The sequence below is a fragment of the Antennarius striatus genome, chromosome 11 (genome assembly GCF_040054535.1).
Source record: "Antennarius striatus isolate MH-2024 chromosome 11, ASM4005453v1, whole genome shotgun sequence".
In the NCBI taxonomy this organism is placed as follows: domain Eukaryota; kingdom Metazoa; phylum Chordata; class Actinopteri; order Lophiiformes; family Antennariidae; genus Antennarius; species Antennarius striatus.
The window spans coordinates 20,508,945-20,527,595 of NC_090786.1; the positions used below are offsets into that span (position 1 = coordinate 20,508,945).

At 41.6% G+C, this 18,651-nt stretch overlaps 2 protein-coding genes across 4 annotated transcripts; both read right to left on the reverse strand.

The window, feature by feature from the left end:
* Nucleotides 1–1,132: 1,132 nt before the first annotated feature.
* On the reverse strand, nucleotides 1,133–7,468 carry si:ch211-117n7.7 (Monoacylglycerol lipase ABHD12-like). Of its 2 annotated transcripts, XM_068326965.1 has the most exons (13): nucleotides 7,228–7,468; nucleotides 5,658–5,773; nucleotides 5,469–5,574; nucleotides 5,239–5,358; nucleotides 3,914–3,944; nucleotides 3,782–3,827; nucleotides 3,475–3,604; nucleotides 2,947–2,984; nucleotides 2,789–2,868; nucleotides 2,625–2,707; nucleotides 2,472–2,550; nucleotides 1,743–1,864; nucleotides 1,133–1,643 (listed from the first exon to the last, which is right to left on the reverse strand). In XM_068326965.1, exons 1-13 carry the CDS (start codon nucleotides 7,299–7,301, stop codon nucleotides 1,622–1,624), a joined length of 1,047 nt encoding a protein of 348 aa, XP_068183066.1. In that variant the 5' UTR covers nucleotides 7,302–7,468; the 3' UTR covers nucleotides 1,133–1,621. The 2 variants fall into 2 exon arrangements, with proteins under 2 accessions (XP_068183066.1, XP_068183067.1); XM_068326966.1 differs by lacking the exon at nucleotides 5,658–5,773.
* Nucleotides 7,469–7,722: 254 nt separating this feature from the next.
* Nucleotides 7,723–15,902, reverse strand: mocos (molybdenum cofactor sulfurase). 2 transcript variants are annotated; one of them, XM_068326964.1, is made up of 15 exons: nucleotides 15,654–15,902; nucleotides 14,252–14,341; nucleotides 14,065–14,131; nucleotides 13,316–13,960; nucleotides 13,125–13,201; nucleotides 12,784–12,983; nucleotides 12,563–12,679; nucleotides 12,093–12,476; nucleotides 11,849–12,011; nucleotides 11,629–11,716; nucleotides 11,244–11,371; nucleotides 9,317–9,413; nucleotides 9,074–9,215; nucleotides 8,877–8,974; nucleotides 7,723–8,779 (listed from the first exon to the last, which is right to left on the reverse strand). In XM_068326964.1, exons 1-15 carry the CDS (start codon nucleotides 15,763–15,765, stop codon nucleotides 8,776–8,778), a joined length of 2,412 nt encoding a protein of 803 aa, XP_068183065.1. In that variant the 5' UTR covers nucleotides 15,766–15,902; the 3' UTR covers nucleotides 7,723–8,775. The 2 variants fall into 2 exon arrangements, with proteins under 2 accessions (XP_068183065.1, XP_068183062.1); XM_068326961.1 differs by having other exon boundaries at nucleotides 8,877–8,981; nucleotides 15,654–15,901.
* Nucleotides 15,903–18,651: the final 2,749 nt, after the last annotated feature.

Genomic DNA, 18,651 nt, shown 5'->3' on the forward strand with positions numbered 1-18,651 from the left:
GCGTGGTGGACTGAGCTCCTGGGGGGGGGGGGGGGGGGGTAGCTCAGTCCACTAATGGTAATAAAGTCTCATTGAGAAGAAGAGGATTTAAAATAGGAGTTTATCCATTTTACTTCAAGCAGTGAAACAGTACTACAGTAGCACCTGATGCACAGGGTTTTGTACCGATGGAGAGATGACCAGCTGCAGGCGTTACATGAAGCCCATTGTCTTTCATTAAGAAATGATCCCTGTAGGGATCGCTGACGTGTCTCACTATGTAAGAAGGATGTACCTTACCCACCAGGTGGGCCTCCTGCTGTCTAGCACATTTATTCTATTTTATACTCTTTGTACTTTAGTGTCGTATATGTCCTGTTAGTGTAGTGTATGTCTTGGGGTATGTCCTGTCCTGTGTTTGTCAGTGTTTCTTTTTTCTCCTATTATCCAGTATTTATTCATTACGTATATCTGAGCAGTAATCTCATCCAGGATTAATAAAGTATGTATGTACAGTATATATATATATATATATATATATATATATATATATATATATATATATGTGTGTGTGTGTGTGTGTGTATATACAGTATATACAGTATATATACACAGTATATATATATACTGTATATATACTGTGTGTGTGTGTATATATTTATATATATATATATATACTGTATATACTGATAGGCTCGGATCAAACTGCTGAGGAAAGCAAGAGATGGTTTGGATTTCTTTCATTTTTGTATGTTTTCATTTTGCTCTGCTCTTCTGCAATACCTTTTAAAAACTCCCTTGTGTAATTATTACCCTTTGCTCAATTCATGACAACTTGAGGAACAACATTGTCAAGAATACTGTGACAACTTATTTTTTCCCAGAACACCCATATGGATAAGGGTATTATGGGCCACGACAGCTAAAAACTTTTTACAAAAACTACAGGGTGAATCATAACGCCAGCAGCAATTTGTGGATGATTAAAACTTTTTGAGCATGTGGGGAAATAAAATAATAGATGACATGAAAACAATAAATTAATCTCTGCTTCTTATTTCACAAAGCAGAAGCCACAGAGGTCTGTTCTTAGCTGACAGACAAAGAAATGATTTATTCTAATTAAATTGCAAAGACCTTTAAGAGTGACAAGCAAATTTAATGAAAAATTTATTTTGAGATGAAAAGCACCAAAAACAATTTTGAAAGTACATTAGAATTGAGAATTCCTGTTTCTCTTTCTAAAACCACACTTGTGATAAGCAGTCACAGATCCCTCAATATTTTAAAACATGGATTACCAGATTTATAATCAGGTATTATAGATTTTATTCTCATCACACAGTTCCCAGTAGAGGGAGCCAGCTGCAACAATAATTTGTTCTGTGAATTATTATTTCTAGTGCTGAAAAATTTGAATAAAAAACTCACAGATTAAACAATTTAGAATGATTCCTGATGTAGAAGCATTTTGTAGCAAAGACTTTGGAGCAATACAAAGTAAAATCATATGTTTATCCAAAATGTATGCACATATAAGGACAAACCATTTGAATTAAATGAATGATAAGAAGAAAAAAAAAAACAGTGCAGCACATATCAATGCTAGCGAAGACTTCCTGGTTCAGTCATCTCTCCAAAATTACAACGACAGCACAAACCTCCTGCAGTGAAGACATGATGAAATGCACATGCTGTAGCCACGGTGAACAGTTAACATTTAACAGCAATGACTTAACATTATTAGAAAACTGTTAACTTACTTTATGATGTCAGGCAGACGGGCGTCTCTATATAAACCGTTGTGCAGGTACCCCAGAGAAGCCTCAAAGGACACCAGCTGGACACGCTCGGCATCCTGGGTACTCACTGCCGCCTCAAACAGCTGACAGAGGAGAAGCAGTCCTTAACTGAAACTTTCAAAGTTAACGGATGTCCTGATTTACAGTTTTACTGTCTTATTACGACATGTTCTCCGGTAACAAAACTGCTAAATCAGAATTTCTTCGAAGCCTTTCATTCTTTTCATCTCTTCTTATTCTGAACAGAATTGCGTGAATCATTTGCCCAATAAATGAATAAACAACAAATCAGTGGGCTGCTAATTGTTATTAAAGCGTCGCAATTTGTCATCATGAGTCTTACATTACCGTTATTAGATTAATTCCATCCTTTAACAAAACAACTTGATTTGTACGCAGACGTGCATGAATATTCATTTAAGCTTGGATCATTTATTGTATTTGTGATTTTGTAATAACATATTAGACTTCATAATAGAGCATTTTTTTTAATTATAGAAAACTTAATGTAATAATGCATCAGTACAATAATTTTTCTTATTTTTTTGTATATTCATTCAATTTGCAGCTGCAAGGCGCTCACAAACTGTCTGCTCCGGTTTTAAGCTCTAATAACCTGACTATATGTTATGACCCTGAGTCCTGCTCTTGGGTCCAATCCATTGAGTCGATCGCTAAGAACAGTCATACTTTCTGAGCATTCCAGATGGAAGTCATGTGATCATCTTCTGAATGCAGGAAAAGGATTGGATTCCTCATCTTCTTTAGACTACACAAGGACAAAAACACATTCGGTAATTTCTGAATTTAACCATCATGATTGGGTTTTTATTGAAAACTTACTTTTCTTCATTGGGAAAGACTACATTGTTTTCTGCCCATGGCTCTGGTAAAAAATACCCAATGCATGGAAATGTCCAGTAATACTTTGAACAAAAGAAAAATAAAACGTCAAAAGTTTATGAAAAAATGTAACAGTGGATGCTCGTCATGCAAAAAAGTCTTACCCAAGCAAAAAGATGAGCTGTAGTCTTCTGTCGAGGATCAATGAACGCCCCCTCAAGGATAACACCATCCAAAGTCCCCCCTGAAAAATATGATTTTGTTGTATTATGACTGAGGTTTAGAATTATTGATACCAACATTTTGGGTGGCAAAAACCTACCTTGCTCAAGTATTTTTACTGCAACATTAGTGGAGACCCTGCAGAGACACACGAAGAGCAGCAGCTCGAGTATCTCTGTTTTATATACAGATATAAGCTGAAACATTCCTGACACAGCAGGAATTCTGTGACTCTGAGCTCATTCCAATCATTTTCTTCATGTTATTTATGATAAAGTCATGCAATTAGAAAGTTGAGAAGTACGTATGAATCAGATATCTGTGTGGTGTTTTCTAAGTGGTGTTTTCTGCGCACTGCACTGCAGGTACTTCTCTGTATTCTAGTTTATGAGCATGTTCTTATTTTGATTTGAATCTGTATTTACTGCAGGAATCAGTCATACAAACTTTAATGGAGTTTGTTTCCATGTTTTTCCCCGAATTATATAATTATGACTAATTATGCTTATCTATCTCATGGTAGAAACTGTTTTTTTTTTGTTTTTCTAGTTTTATTATGATAGTCATGTGTGTAAATTTGTACTCGAGTAAATACTGGTGATTGGGAGTACTGTATTTCCTCACTGACCCCGTCCCGAGAGAGTGTCCCCAGAAAATGATCCGACTGTTTCCACAGCGTGCTTTAACAAAATTGAAAATGTAGAGGGCGTCTGTGGTCAGGCCGGCTTCTGTTGGCTCCCCGGTGGAATCTCCAAATCCTGTCATCAATCAAATCTCTCATCAATCAAATGGCTGCAACCAGCTAAACAAAAAAACCTCGTCATTCATTGATCATACAGATTAAATTGGTGTGAAAACTTAGAATCAATACAAAGATAAAGAACAAAAAGGATGACTAATCATAACTAAGTCTAAACTATTCATTTGGCACTAACCTCTGTAGTCGGGCACAAGCACATGGTAACCAAGCGCACTCAGTACCTGTAAACACACAACTGTTATTAGAACAGCTGCTGTGACCTTTATCACTTGAGGACATGAATATGTTTGTGTGGGTAATCCATCACCTTTGCTACTCCTACCCGATGAGGGGCGGCCCTGTGGGAGTCAAACATAAACAGCACATGACCCACAACATTATCAAAAAAAAAGCAAAACCATAAACTTAATACTGCAATATCAGAATATTTACAATAAAGTCTTCCAATAAATTATATATATTAAAAAAACGCTACAAAAATTCCTGTGTAAATACGGTATAACATAAATGCAGCAGAACACAGGAACGTCTATAGGATAATGTTATATAAACTATGTTTTAAGGCAGTGCAAACACTTGAGGACACAGAGTGTGTAACTGTGTGGGAAACTGTGTTTCCCTCTCAGTTCATACGATGCCACAGCGTGACATCCCCCCTTTTCCATTTTAAAACAAGGCAGTCTGACTGCAACATCCCGCCACATCCCTGAATTCAAAATTTTACCCTGACCTGCTGTCATAGTGGTAATGAATTCTATATTGTACTATCGAGTATTTGAATTTTCACCAAAGGTGAATGTGGCTTTTTGTTTTGTGATTATATCACAAAACAAGCTGAAGAAAATCTAATAAGAAGGACGTGAGCAACAGTGAAGTCACGAACAGAGAGATCAGTAGCTGCGTGTACCGGAGAGTGGGACAGGGAAACGCCGCTCTAGCTGCAGTCTGTAGGGAGGGGCGGGAAGTATGTGTGACCGGCCAATCACAGAGCGTGACAGCAGTCCGGCTGATTTTCCTTCAGTACGATCACGAGTATTAACGGGTTTTATTCGTATTCGTCAAAATGCATTATGAGATGATGACCTTGACCTTGAGAAAACTAGGTTAAGGTCAAATTTCAACCGTTTTTACTCATCGCGGATTTTTGGAAGGCAGTCATGTGATACCGTACGTGCATTCTATTGGCTGACGGCATCAGGAAGTGCGCTACGTTCCGTGAGTCTCGGACTTCCGTGAGATACAAAAGTGCTTTAAACAGTCAATCAGAGTGTGGGAAAAGGTAATACAGATAGAAGGTGTTTTAATATCAGGATGGGGGGGTTTCCTAAACGCCTTTATTACCATAAGATAAATACTTTGTCGCACTATCGCGGAATTCGTTAATTGCTAATTTGTTTAGATATAATCACTAAACAAAAAGCAACATTTTCAAGAAGCCAGACGCACAAACGTGTAGGTCAGGGTAAAATGTTGAATTCAGGGGTGCCGTGGGACGTTGCAGTCTCTTGTGAAGTTACTATTATACTGCCGTATGTTCATGTGTGTCTTCTGCATTCACATTACCCCCCCAAAAGGAGGTGGTTTTTAAGATGTGTGGCTACCAATACATGAAAGAAGCAATCTTTATCCTACCTGGTACCTGTGTTTCCATGAAGATATATAAAAACAGGACTGCCATCACTTAAACTGTTCTGGTACCAAGCCAGGTCTTTCCCCTGTGCCTCTTTCCACTGCTGCTCAGGGACTGTGTGCCTTCAACAGTTTGAAACAACACATCCACTGCTGAGTCATATTTTTAAAAAAAAAGGCTTTACTTTTACGATTACAGCAAAAAGAAAGTGTTGAAACTGCAGTGAACTCACCAAACCCCGAGGGAGATTCCTTCCTCTGAAGTTAAGTACATGTTGATGGTGTGATTAAGAGAGAAATCAGCAGGTTGGCTGAGGTCAACAAAGAACGGCAACCTGACTGCAAATCATGAGAGAAGAGACGTGGGCTCCTTTTGTGAGGATTCACAGGACTACCGAGAAGCATAAAGGAAAATCACTTACTTCTGTGAGTGTAGGCGACGTGCTGGATTAATGGTGAAACTATAGTGAGGGAGAATGTTACCAAAAGACCCATCACAGACAGGCCTAATATGCTTCTTATTAGCCACACGGCAGACCTAAGAAAAATAAATGTCACTGCTTAACATTCGAACATTAACCTCATTTTAAATATCTTCTCCAAAACAGGGCTGCCAATACTAATGTGTCGATGGAAACTATTAATCTGTAAATGAGATTAAAATTTTTCAATCATAAATTCATGACATCCCCATGTGTGACCCTAACGTCCTCTCTTCACTCCAGGTCAGGTGACCCAAACAGACAAAATAACACGTCTTCTCACCAAAGGGACAAAGATATGTTCACATGCTACTGATCTATTGTAAAATGATTTGCGTTGGCCCTCAGTGAATTACGGGAAAATAAATGGAACTCTAGTTGAAACCGTGCTGATTCAGTTAAAAATCAATGACGTATTTTATGTCTATTAAAAAAAAAACTGAGCTAATTTTGTTTTTCTTGAAAAACTATATGCGATTCCAGACTCAAGGATTTCAAGCTCAGTCATGTTGGGGGGTCAAACTACCAATGACCTGCTGCTCTGAAGATAACTAACATGCAGTATACTGTATTTAATCCTCCCAGTGAGGAAAGTGTCTGCATTTCCCAGTATCTTGCTCGGGGTAGGTTGAGGATTAAACAGAAACTGGGTGCTCCACCTCCTAAACCATAGCTGCCCCTTGAAGCCCCCATAACATTCCTCATTTTTTGCTCTGAGTGCAGTTTATTATAAATCACGTTAAGTTTTCAATCAGATTTATTTGGAATTGATTTAGTATTAGTTGGACACAGGCTGAGGAATGTTATCAGGTACTCCTGCTGTTCCTAGTCCGATAAGCTGAAGAGAGCTGTAGGCAGTTTTAAGGAAATCAGCATCTCCATAAATCTGGTCAGCAGACTGAAGCAGGAAGAGTCCTAAAATCTGGAAGAACCTGTGTTGACTTTGGACTTGATAAAACCCAGTGAACCCAAACCATCACTGACTGTGGACGCGTCACACCGTGGATTCTGGGTCTTTTCCCCTTCTTCCAGCAAACATTACTTTAATCAGTGGTCAAAAAGGTCCAGTTTTTCTTGGAAAGATGTTTGTGATGTCTGTGGTTCAGCAGAGCCTCAGTCCACTCCTGGTGAAGTTCTTGGAACCTTTTTTCCTTGGCAACCTTCTCACGGCTGCAGCCACAAGTGCTGCTGGTGAACTTTTTCCTGCCCTTCTCCATGAATGTGCTTTGATACAGCTCTCTATTAACAGCCAGCCTTTTCAGCAATAATCTTCTTGTGGAGGAATGGAATGGAAGTTCTCCATAATCATGATTTTGGATAAACTAGAGAATAAAATATTGCTTAGGAACCCTTGAAGTTCTAAGAGAACCTGAAGCCCATACACAATGAAATACACACGCAGTGGACTACACTAGGAATGAACTATGTAGGAACTACATTCACCAGTGGATGTTCGTGATTATGAAACCCATGATCATAACCTCGGGTTAAGTCTAACACGCAAACTCACGTTGGGTGACGCCCGGGTAGTTCCTGAACTTCGGACTTGTGACGGTCCTGTTTCACCCGCCTGTTCCTCATCATGGATGAACGATAATACTGCAGAAAATACGGAAAATGGATCCCGATATCAGGCCCTGATCATACGATTGTTCAAACGACGTCAGAGCGCACCGTTTTTCGTCGCGAAAGACGCGAGGAGGGCGAAGTCCGCTCAGCGGCGCTGAACGTGTTATACCCCGTCTGGCCAGCGGGGGGCGCTGCTCGTGGTGTCGTCGTGGAGCGCTCTGGTCTTTATTAAAATTCAGGTGTAAAATGGTAATTAAATTAAATGACTTGGAAAAGTCAGAAGGTCCCACTATCACGGGTGACAACAGTTCTTTATAAATTGTTAACAATTACAACTTTTAAATTATTTTCGTTCTATAATCCATTGTTTAATTTGAACATGCCAATTTTCTGACTTGCATAGTATTACATATCTGTCCCCAAATCAACTCTACAGTAAAAGAGATGAAAGTGTTTTTATTTATCCATCCATCCATCATAAAAAATGTTTACAAAATGTTAAGGACCAGCAGTTCTCAACAGGGTACATTCAATGTAAAGTTTAGAAGAAAACATCTTTCATGCTGTTATTGCTAAAAACAGGAAAACTGTTTGGTCTGACAAGTCCATATTTCATTAGTTGTTGGATAAAGATGTTATATCCTCCTATTTGTTCTTTGTGTACTCTTAGGATTATTACACTATAGTAATAATGACTCAGCCCCAACTTTTAGAATCAGAGTTAGCATGTATGTATTGAAAACAACTATTTTGATCATTAAATACCTTCAGATGCATTGTGGGCCAGCTGTGGCTCAGGGGTAGAGTGGCCGTCCACCTGATGTCATTGGTCACACCAATAGTGATACTATCACCCCTCACAATGAACAAAATCATTAACTTGTTTTATTAATGAATATATTAATAAAAGCAATTATTATAAAAACTACGTAATCAAATCTTATGGCACATGAAAACACCATATTGGGGAATAGCCTTTGGAGGAATTTACCAACACTTATGTGTGAGTTTGTGGGACATACTATTATACATGCAATTCTATACACACATAATGTATCAGCAAACAGGTTCAAGCCAATATAGACCTTTCTGACACACAATAATCACTTTCTAACCCTTTCTATGACGATACTGTCGGTGACCATGGGGCAGTTTCAATCCCAGATATTGACAGATCTGTGGTGACACATGCCCTTCATGTACAAACATGTTATTTTTGTTAAAAGTAACACACACACACACACACACACACACACACACACACACACACACACACACACACACACACACACACACACACACACACACACACACACACACACACACATTGACAGGACATGCAATGTAGCAGTAAAACTAAAATGAAATAAGATGGTAGAGGACGACTACTTCAAGGACTGCATGTCTGGTCGCACGAGGGATCCAACAGAGAGGACGTGTGCAGGCGTGGAGCTCTCTGCTTGTTCACGCGTCAAGTACACACCAAAAGTCACCTACAGATGTATGAAATAACAAATTCAGCGGTTCATCTTTTGATGTGCATGGAGCTCATATAGTATCTGAGTGAAAAAGCAGTAAAAAAACCCTGACCTTCCCTTTACGGTAGACCGACAGAGACATGAGCGGCTCCTTTGTTCTGAGACCAGTCTCCTGGTCCACTCCGACCATCTGGCATCGCCCACACTGACCTGTAACCTTCCAGTGGAACACACAGGGAGCACAGCTCTGTGAAGTCTGCTCTCAAGGTAAATGACGACTTCAGTATTTATATCCAAACGTCAGCTCACCACGAAACGGGTGTCGCCAATAATCAAGTGTGACCAGTTATCCTCCTCAAATGGCTCCACTCCAGTGACGACTAAATTGGCTCGGAAGCGACTAATGACATTTTGTGCATCAAGCAGCTCATCGCCCTCAGAACCATCCTGTCTGAGAAAGAGAACATGGAAACTGTGTGTTATTGTGTGAACAAAAATCATCCATATTTGTGTGTGTGTGTGTGTGCATATATAATATAAACATATATAAACCTGCTGCTCATCAGCTTCTGAATTAGCGTCACACTGGCACGGTTGATGATGAGAAACTGAGCTTCATTTACCAGGGACAGCGATGTGGAGGGGGCAGCTGCACAGGAAAAGCTTTATTACCTCGATGGACTTAAATATTTGATTTACAAACATATTATTTATCCATTGACATTGCTGATGTCACTGCTCAGCCAGTGAAAGCAGATCTGGAGGAAGCTTTTTTAAGGCTGAGATAACTTTGATGATGATGGCTTTAATGATGTCATTAAGGTTAATCTCAGCTGTTGCCTTATAGGAAAGTTAAGATCTAACATTTTCTAAAAGTCACTACTATAGATTGAAAGTTCTAATTACAATAAGAAAGCACCAGGTTGTTTTCAAAGTTGTTGTTTTTTTTAATGAATGTGCAAATTGTTCTGAAAAAGAAAACTTTGTTCAATCAGATTATCAACAGACATTAAATTATGTAAAATATTCCCAAATTAAAGTACCAAAAATTCAAAAGATTATTCAAAAGACACATTTCTAACACCGACAAACACACCATATTTATTTAATGAACTTATTAACTATTTCAACTATTTAGCAACGTCACGTATATATTGGTTTTAACTAATAGTAACAATGATATAATAAAATCTATCTAGTTCTGCCTCTGGGATGCCAGCGGATGTAGTGACAGTGATGAATCAAATATCTGTGTAAACTTAAGGTGGAAAGACGGTATTATACATGCAGCCCAACCTGGAAGCCTGAAAGTTAAGGACTAATTCAAGGAAGAAAGAAAAAATGACAATGGAAGATTTTGGAGGCCCCTGTAATGCACAGCAACATTTCTGTTTCCTTTGTCACTGCCGTGCTAGAATTAAGTGTAATTACACATCCACTACAGTAGGTGGCAATGTAGTCTACATTAACTCTAATTATTAGAGCGAGCGGGACAATATTAGCACCTCAGTTGTGGTGTGGGATTTTTTTGCACCGAATACACATGTATACACACACGCACTCACACACACACACACACACACACACACACACCAAAGGGCATGCGTGGTAGAAGGCGGGGTGTGCTAAGTGTTATCTTCTTTCTAGTGGGGTCTAACAGAAAACAGCTGACATGTACTGATATAATATGATTAGAGGACACGATCAACCATAAGTGACAAATAAATGCAGAGGAAATGAAAAAAAAAGTATTGTTTTGTCGTGTTCTTTCTCGTCTAACTGCAGCTTGACACCACTTTAGATGTCGCTCGACGCCAGCGCCGCCACGCTTTGTTTGCAGGTGGACAGCCAGCGCCGCTTGAAACGACACAGATTGGTTGTTCAGCGCTGTCCACAGGGGAGACAAACAGAGGCCGCTGTAGCAGTGACCTCTGTCTGAAAGCGCTCATGTCAACAAAGCAGAGAGCGGCTGACTCCATTAAAGCATGACGTCTGTCTGCAGTCTACCAGTGGGCCGCTCGTGGCTCCATGCCATTCAAACTTAGTCTGAGAAATAACTCCAGTTCAGTCACTCTACATCAAACTGTGACCGTCTCTCATGACGCCTGGTTCACGTGAATAAATGACTAATTTGTTCATTTCATCCATCTTATGTCAGACTTGTAAACAAGATCTGACTCTGTCCTTTTCTGCTCCAGTCTTCCACACAGGGGTGTGTTTTGTGGCCCTGTGAGCCTTAATTCTGACCAGTTGAGTGTTAATATTTAATGCAAACTTAAAAAGACATGAAACATTTAATTTCCTGTTTTTCTTAATATGTAAAGGGATGAATTTTAAAGAACATTGTTTGCCGGAAAGAAAATGATGAGAAGGCAAGGTAACAGTCACATCAACTAAGGTACACAAGTTATACAAGCAGGAAATGTTCAAATCTGACAGATAAGAAACAGGAAGGAAAGAGGGAACACACAGTCTATACCTCCACTAGCCCCCCGCTTCTTCATGTTTCGGGTGAATTCAGGATTCAGCCTAATGAGACGGCATGGTTGTCCGAGAAATTCCGAAAACCAGGATGCAGCCTTTTCCCCACAGTCAACAGTTTCCACCCTGCAGGAGGGACAGTAGTGACACTGTGTGTCCTGGGGGGGCTGCAGATGCTGCTTATGATTGGAGGTGATGTCTAATCCACCTCCACTGCCTTAAACTGTGTCATCATGCAATCATGTGTGGAGATTTCCATCTTTATTATTATTTTTTTTATATACATCTATCGGTATTTCTTGTGAAACTGGGAGTAAAAGGTAGAAGAAGTAAACCAGCATCAGCTATGACATGTTATGAGTGAAGAACGTGTCTTTGCTCACCGGTCACCACAAACTTTACTCTGAGACACTTGACAACTGGAGTGCATTTGGGCGGTGTTTTCCAAGGGAAGCGAAATGGTATCCATCCCTAAACCACAAAGAAAAAAACATTCAGATACGTCTTTGAAGTTAAATTCAAAACAGGAAAACTGACTGAATGAAATTTAAAAGGTTCAAAGTGGTGTTCAAGTTTTAAAGAGGGACTGAAAAACAGTGCGACCTGCTGCCTGCAGGATGAGTTCATTTGAAGACAGACGGACTTGTGGGCTGATGAGGCATAAACGCGGCGTTCTCTTCTGACTCAGACACACTCCGTTTCCATTCACCACCATCCAGCATCTGTCGTACAGGAAACCCAGCGGTCCCACCGGCCAGTTGTCAACCTGTGTGAAGAATAAAGATTCAAATCAGAGACATCTGGAAAGAGAGAAAGAAATAAATAAATGTTGGAACCATCCTCAAACCTCCTGTGCTCCACATGATTTGATGGGATATATATAAATGTTGGTCAGACGATGAATCTCCTCGGTGCCGTTTGACTCTCGGTGTCCCAAACCCTCCAACGATGGTTCAGTAGGTTTCTCAATCTGCTCTTCTTTACAAACACCTCCATGAATAATTTCAATTGGAGTATTGCGTTTTAAGCCTTGCGATGCTGCGGTGGTTGTTTTCAGCTTCTCTAGTCTCTCTTGGTCCACTGTGACCGGTTTCTCCACAAAACAGTCAGCAACAAACTTCAGGAACTTTTGACAGTCTTCAAACGTCGACATGTAACCGAAGGACACGCGAACGGATCCAGTCGGACGACCGTCCACCAAATCCATGTTGTCTCCGCAGACATGGCCGGCCTTAAAAAGAACAGGACTGTTTTTATTCCTACTACACACGCCCCTGAACAGCCTTTGACACTTCACTTTATTCGTCGATGTTGTACCTGCAGGTTTCTCCTCATCTGCTGATCGCTGAGCCCCAGGAAGAACTGACAGGCCCCCGTGTTACAAAAGCAACCCGTGCGTACATGAATATTAAAGAGGCTGGCCATTCTGTCCACCTGAGCGAAAAAGGAGGATTTGTTTTAATATTCACCAACATGACAGATGCAAAAATGTGCAGTAATAAGCTTCACAAAACGCAAAATATTTCTTTGAAATGCACCTGAGAATACCCGATTATCTGTCCACCAGAATCCTTGAGGTTGAAGCTCATGATTGCACCCTGTGTGGTTGGACTCGCAAACTGGCCTTCGGTGTATATCTGAGCAACCGGTTGCCCGTTGCCATGGCAAAGGCACGACAGCAGCATGTAAGTGTAGCGTGCCAAGCCGAACGTGTGCTGCTGGATGCTGTGCATGCCACCTGAACACAATCAAAAAACAAAGGGAAACGGACAGGGATACGGCTGATGTTAACTTGGATTAAATGATGCTTATGCAATTATAATCCCAAATTAGTGCTGTCATGGTTTTTTTCCATTTAAATTAACATCTTTTGCAGCACCTGTGATCCTGTAAAGAGCTTCAAACCCGTGATTTACAGCAATGATGTCTAAAAAGGACACAGTCCCATCTTCAAACCTTTGTAAAGGGGAAAGAAGGAAACACCACATGAATACAGATGAGCCGCTGGAGAACAACAGTCAGCTTTCAGAGGATATTTAGGATTTAGGGGGGGCTTGTTCAGGACTTAACCTGTCTGAAATGTTTGCTGCATGCACATAATAATCTTCTCCAACAAGGTAAGCCGCCGCTGTGCCTCCTCCAAAATAAGTCTTTTTTAGTATGCTTGCTGCGTTGTTATGGACCAGAAGGGCCCCCAGACCTGTGGGGAAGCCAAACATTTTGTAAAAAGAGATGGGAATAAAATCAGCGGGGCAGTCCTGGAGGTTCAGGGGAGAACAGCTGACGTGGGAGGCCGCGTCGAGCAGCACCAGCCAGCGGCCGTGGTGGTCACACGCCGGGTAGAGGCGTCTCGTCTGGATGCCCTTCACGTGGCTGAGGGGGTACTTCCTCCCGGAGAAGTTGCTCTGCGCCGGGTAGCAGAAGAGATGAGGCGTCTGGCAAATAATATCTTCACCTTTAATGTCATCTTTTGCCTTGTTTTCCACTTCCTGTGGGGAGACGGGCAGGGCGACTGCTCCACAGGCAGAAGTCACCCCCCTCATACCCACGACAGACGTGTGGCTGTCAGTCAGGAAGCAAAAGCGACTCCCTGCTTCGTTTTCTGTCTGCGGCCTCCAAGGAAAGCTCTCAGCCAGTAATTTGAGAGAGGCTGTACAACCGGAGGTGAAAATCACAGAGTACTCCTCGGGGGTGGTGTTAAAATGCTGCAACACCCTGTAAGAAAACGCTGTTCATAAATCATTTCTTCCTAAATAATATCGTTCAGATCATTTCAATGAGGAAACTTATGAAGACTTGTGGATGTAAATGGGCCTTACCTGTACCTGACCCGCTCCACCACGTCAGACGTCAATTTGCTGCTGGGATTGAGGCTGTGAGGGTTTCCTGTTAGAACACAGAACACCCAAAATGCTTTGATATCAGCAGTGAATTATAATTATAATCATAAAAAACAATGAAAAATTCACTCAAGGAAAAAAAAAACAACCCTTGATAATCTCTTACCGTACACATTACTTGAAATATCCTTGCAGTAGTCCCTGATGAGGGACTCGGGGTACAGGGTTGCTGCTGCATGGTCCAGGTACGTTATTCCTGTTAACAACAAAAGAACCTTTACTGGTACCCCCGACTCTGACCATTAAACTCTCCTTTTCTTTGGGGCTTAAAATAATTATCTTTGTTAGACACCCAAAACAAAGGGATTCAACAGAATTTTGAAATCTAAAATGTACTTTTAAAAAAAAATCATAGTCATTGTAAATATTTTGATCCTTTCTAGTCTTGTTAAACAGTCCCAAACTCCTACATTATGAAAAGAAAACATGTATTATCAACCAATAGACATGCAGACTTTACCTCTGCATAATTAATCATATATAAGTTACACAAACATTAATCAAATATGAAAAGAAATGCATCATGCATTACGTTTAACATTTTATTTTCTGATCACTCCCATCCACTGTGCTTTAAACTACCTGAGGAAATTGGATGAAATGTTGTAAAAGGATTGGCATGTAGCGAGGAGAGACCCAACAAGTTATGACGCGGCTCCAGACGAAAGTTTGGACTCGAGTTTGATTTTGTTTTTTGTCACATTGTGGAACTTTTTATGAACGGGCTCCTCTGACTGGTGCTGATCGTTACACCGTGTCCTTGAACACAGATTGTTAACTCCTTTAGCTTTAACTACTAAAGCTCCAGTTCATCATGGTCAATAGTTCTGTCAGCTACAAACCTTCATGTTATACCTCAACTAAAAGACTTATTTACTTGTCAAGTAATGTTTTAATCGTGTCAAACCTTTCACTCAGTAAACAGACCGAGGCTTGAGGCGTGTCAGGAGTCCTGTCGTTAATGACGACACATTCTGAGAATAAAACCAGCTTTAGGATCTTTTTTCTCTCCAGACTTTAAAGTTGAAAAATGAGTTATTAATTCTAAAATAATAATCTGACCATAACCCTCCTCTGTAATGGGAGACAGAGCTCCAACCCTCTGCACCAGGTCAGAAGGAGCAGTGAGATGAGGGTTAGGGTTAGGGGTCAGGGGTCAGGGTTAGGACATCCTCTTGTCTGCCACAGATCTGACTGACTGTCCGTCGGAATATCAAGTAGACCTTCTGCTCCTGGATCAGTTTTTACGCACTGCCTGTCGGGACTAATGAGGATGACAGTTTCTTTATGGCAGATGAGGGACATTTAAAAGTCTTTCCTCTCTGTATTTCTGACGTTTCCGCATGAGGGGGGCTGAAGGACGGGTCTCTTGAGGACACCGCCTGACGTCACGAACGGAAAAGTTCGGGGTGTTGGTTTGGGTTGGGTTGGTCGGAGCACAGCGATCTGACAGGCTCTACCTGTTGGGACGCAGCTGTGGTTTCCTGCTCTGAACAGCGGATTATTACCTTTAATCCGGGTGAACTCCTCCTCCACCACCTCTCTCAGATCCCTCCCGTGACCGTAGTGCCTCCAGACCTGTTGGAACGTTTCAAAAGTGCACAGTTTGGTGAAATCCATCGATCACGTCCAGCTGCTCTCCGCCGCTCTGCGCGTTTTTACGCACTCAAAAAGTCTTCCGGCGACAAACCGCCTGAACTTTTCCCTCACCGGTCTCAGGGTTCACTCAGTCAGGCGAGATAACAGGACATGCTGGAAATCACGTGACCGAGTTTTTTAAACCGCCCCCCCCTCACGTCATCGGTTTCATATTTATTTATTTATTTATTTACAGACTTCCCCGGGAGGAAAGCAAAGCAGGAGTCTGTGCCCATTTATATATATAACCGGTGTTGAGCAGTGTGCTGCTCCAGAGGGGGTTTAGGACATGAAGAGAAACTAAAAAACAAAGAAGACAAACTTTCACTTTTCACTTTTTATTATTTTTTAATGGCGTATGGTGGCCTGTGGGTGGCGCTGTCGCCTCACAGCAAGAAGGTTCCGGGTTCGAGTTCTATCTGTGTGGAGTTTTTCATGTTCTCCTGCCCGTGTGGGTTCTCTCTGGGTTCTCTCTGGGTTCCTCACACCTCCAAACGCATGCAGATTATGCAAAATTAATCAATCTAAATTGTCCATAGGTGTGAGTGGGTGTTTCTGTTTCATGTGGCTCCATAATATACCGGCGACACGTCCGGGGTGTACCCCTCCTCTTGCCCATAGTCAGCTGAGAGAGGCTTCAGCACACCCATGACCTGCAAGGTGGAAAAAGCCTCTGCAGACGAGAAGATAACGGTCGTCTCTTCAACAAGAAAATCAATGGATGGAGGCTAAGGACTCCAGAACATTCACCACCTCCACCGAGGTGCAGGGTGTGACCCCCCCCAGACTGGGTTGATGACCCCTTCCTGTATCTCCTCCCCCCTGTGCTCTTCTTCCTGGGCGTGGGGGGCTGTGCCGTTAGGCCGTCTTTTCCAAGCTCCTTTAACACCGTCCAGCCCCGGTACTGTAGGAGAAACCGCCCACCATGGCTGTGGACCCCCACCTCCTGGGCTGGATCAACAACTACCTGACAGACAGACGCCAGTGGTACGTTCGAATGGGGGACTGCCTGTCGTCAGTGGTGACTCACAGCAAGGGGGCGCCACAGGGGACCGTGGGACTACTTTTCAACCTCTACACCACCTACTTCAAGCACAACTCGGACAGGACCCAGACTCTTTTGGGCAGCCATCTGCCACGACCGGTTGGGTGGAAAAGAAATAAAAGGAAGAAATAAGAGAAAGAGAGATAGAGAGAGAGTGGCAGATAGACCAGATAGAGTCAGTGTCAATAAGGTTAACTCATATATAATTAAATGTGCAGAGTCAAAGTATGCATGTCTACTGGTTGAATAAAATACGTTTTCTGTCATAAATTAGAAAAAGCAGTCCCAGAAAGTCAACCAGCCAGCACCATGGTTTGTTGTTCATACGCAAATTAGTTCTAGTTTTTCCTTCATGATTATTTGTTTTCTCTTGTTACATAGAACAACATCTGTTTGCCAACTTTTCTTGTGCTTTGGGTCACCTTTGGGAGTACGAGTTCACACATGAAGCTCTTTTTTTTTAATCTAATTTTTTCCTTTAATAACTTGTTCCAAAATGTTTACATGTCTGAAGGTAATGTGTTTGTGCCAGAATAAGACAACAACATGGAAATAATCCCAAATTTGTAGCGTATAGTACAGAAGGTAAGGAAAACATTTTTAAGCCCAAGGCTGCAGCTTGAGTTTTTATAGCCAACAGAAAACCATTTCATACACAAACATGCACACACATCCCAAACACTTCACAGCAAATTACATCTACTTATAGAGTACAGTACATATACACCTTGAGGCCTCTATTACGGTTACTGTAAGGACATATTCTTTGACCTATAGTTTAAAGATCCTTTTTTCATGTATAGTAATACATTAGGGTTTTGATTGAATTACACCAGGTTTCTAGAACTGATAGAAACCTGGTGTCTCTATCAGTTGATAGCAGCTGCAGTACAGATGAGCACACAGTAATTAATGAAGTTCATCAACCGACTATTCAAGGTTTTTTCAGGGTATTCCTACCAGAACAATAAGACAAAACTCAATCATCTCTACGCAGTATTTATATTATGTAATAGATGACATTCGTCAACTCAGGGACTCCTCACACATAACTCCCCCAGTACAACACAGGCAGTACAACAGGCAGTACGACAGGCAGTACAGAGATGTTTACCATCCCTTTGTGTTTCCTCTCATACTTGTGTGCTGTACTGCCTGTGTACTACCTGTTGTACTGCCTGTGTTGTACTGCCTGTGTTGTACTGCCTGTGTTTAACTGCCTGTGTTGTACTACCTATTGTACTGCCTGTGTTGTACTGCCTGTTGTACTTCCTGTTGTACTACCTGTTGTACTGCCCATTGTACTGCCCGTTGTACTGCCCGTTGTACTGCCTTTTGTTCTGCGTGTGTTGTACTTCCTGTGTTGTACTACCTGTTGTTCTGCCTGTTGTACTACCTGTTGTACTGCCCGTTGTACTGCCTGTTGTACTTCCTGTTGTACTGCCTGTGTTGTACTACCTGTTGTACTGCCCGTTGTACTGCCTGTTGTAATGCCTGTTGTACTACCTGTTGTACTGCCTGTGTTGTACTACCTGTTGTACTGCCCGTTGTACTGCATGTTTTACTACCTGTTGTACTGCCTGTTGTAATGCCTGTTGTACTACCTGTTGTACTGCCTGTTGTACTGCCTGTGTTGTACTGCCTGTTGTACTGCCTGTTGTACTGCCTGTTGTACTGCCTGTTGTACTGCCTGTTGTACTGCCTGTTGTACTGCCTGTTGTACTGTCTGTTGTACTGCCTGTTGTACTGCCCGTGGGTCAGAGAGGTCTGTAATGTCCTCTGTGCTGTACGTCGTGTATACTGTATCTGGTACACTTGACAAT

Excerpts from the sequence above, each read along its gene's own strand:
- mocos (XM_068326961.1), bottom strand. The coding sequence starts at position 15,765 with ATGGATTTCACCAAACTGTGCACTTTTGAAACGTTCCAACAGGTCTGG. Across the intron at positions 14,342-15,653 it reads GGAGTTCACCCGGATTAAAG|GAATAACGTACCTGGACCAT; the intron begins GTAATAATCCGC and ends TGTTGTTAACAG. Across the intron at positions 8,982-9,073 it reads TTGGCGACACCCGTTTCGTG|GTTACAGGTCAGTGTGGGCG; the intron begins GTGAGCTGACGT and ends TTCCACTGGAAG.
- si:ch211-117n7.7 (XM_068326965.1), bottom strand. The coding sequence starts at position 7,301 with ATGATGAGGAACAGGCGGGTGAAACAGGACCGTCACAAGTCCGAAGTT. Across the intron at positions 5,359-5,468 it reads GGAATCTCCCTCGGGGTTTG|GCACACAGTCCCTGAGCAGC; the intron begins GTGAGTTCACTG and ends AAACTGTTGAAG. Across the intron at positions 3,945-5,238 it reads CATGGAAACACAGGTACCAG|GGCCGCCCCTCATCGGGTAG; the intron begins GTAGGATAAAGA and ends TGACTCCCACAG.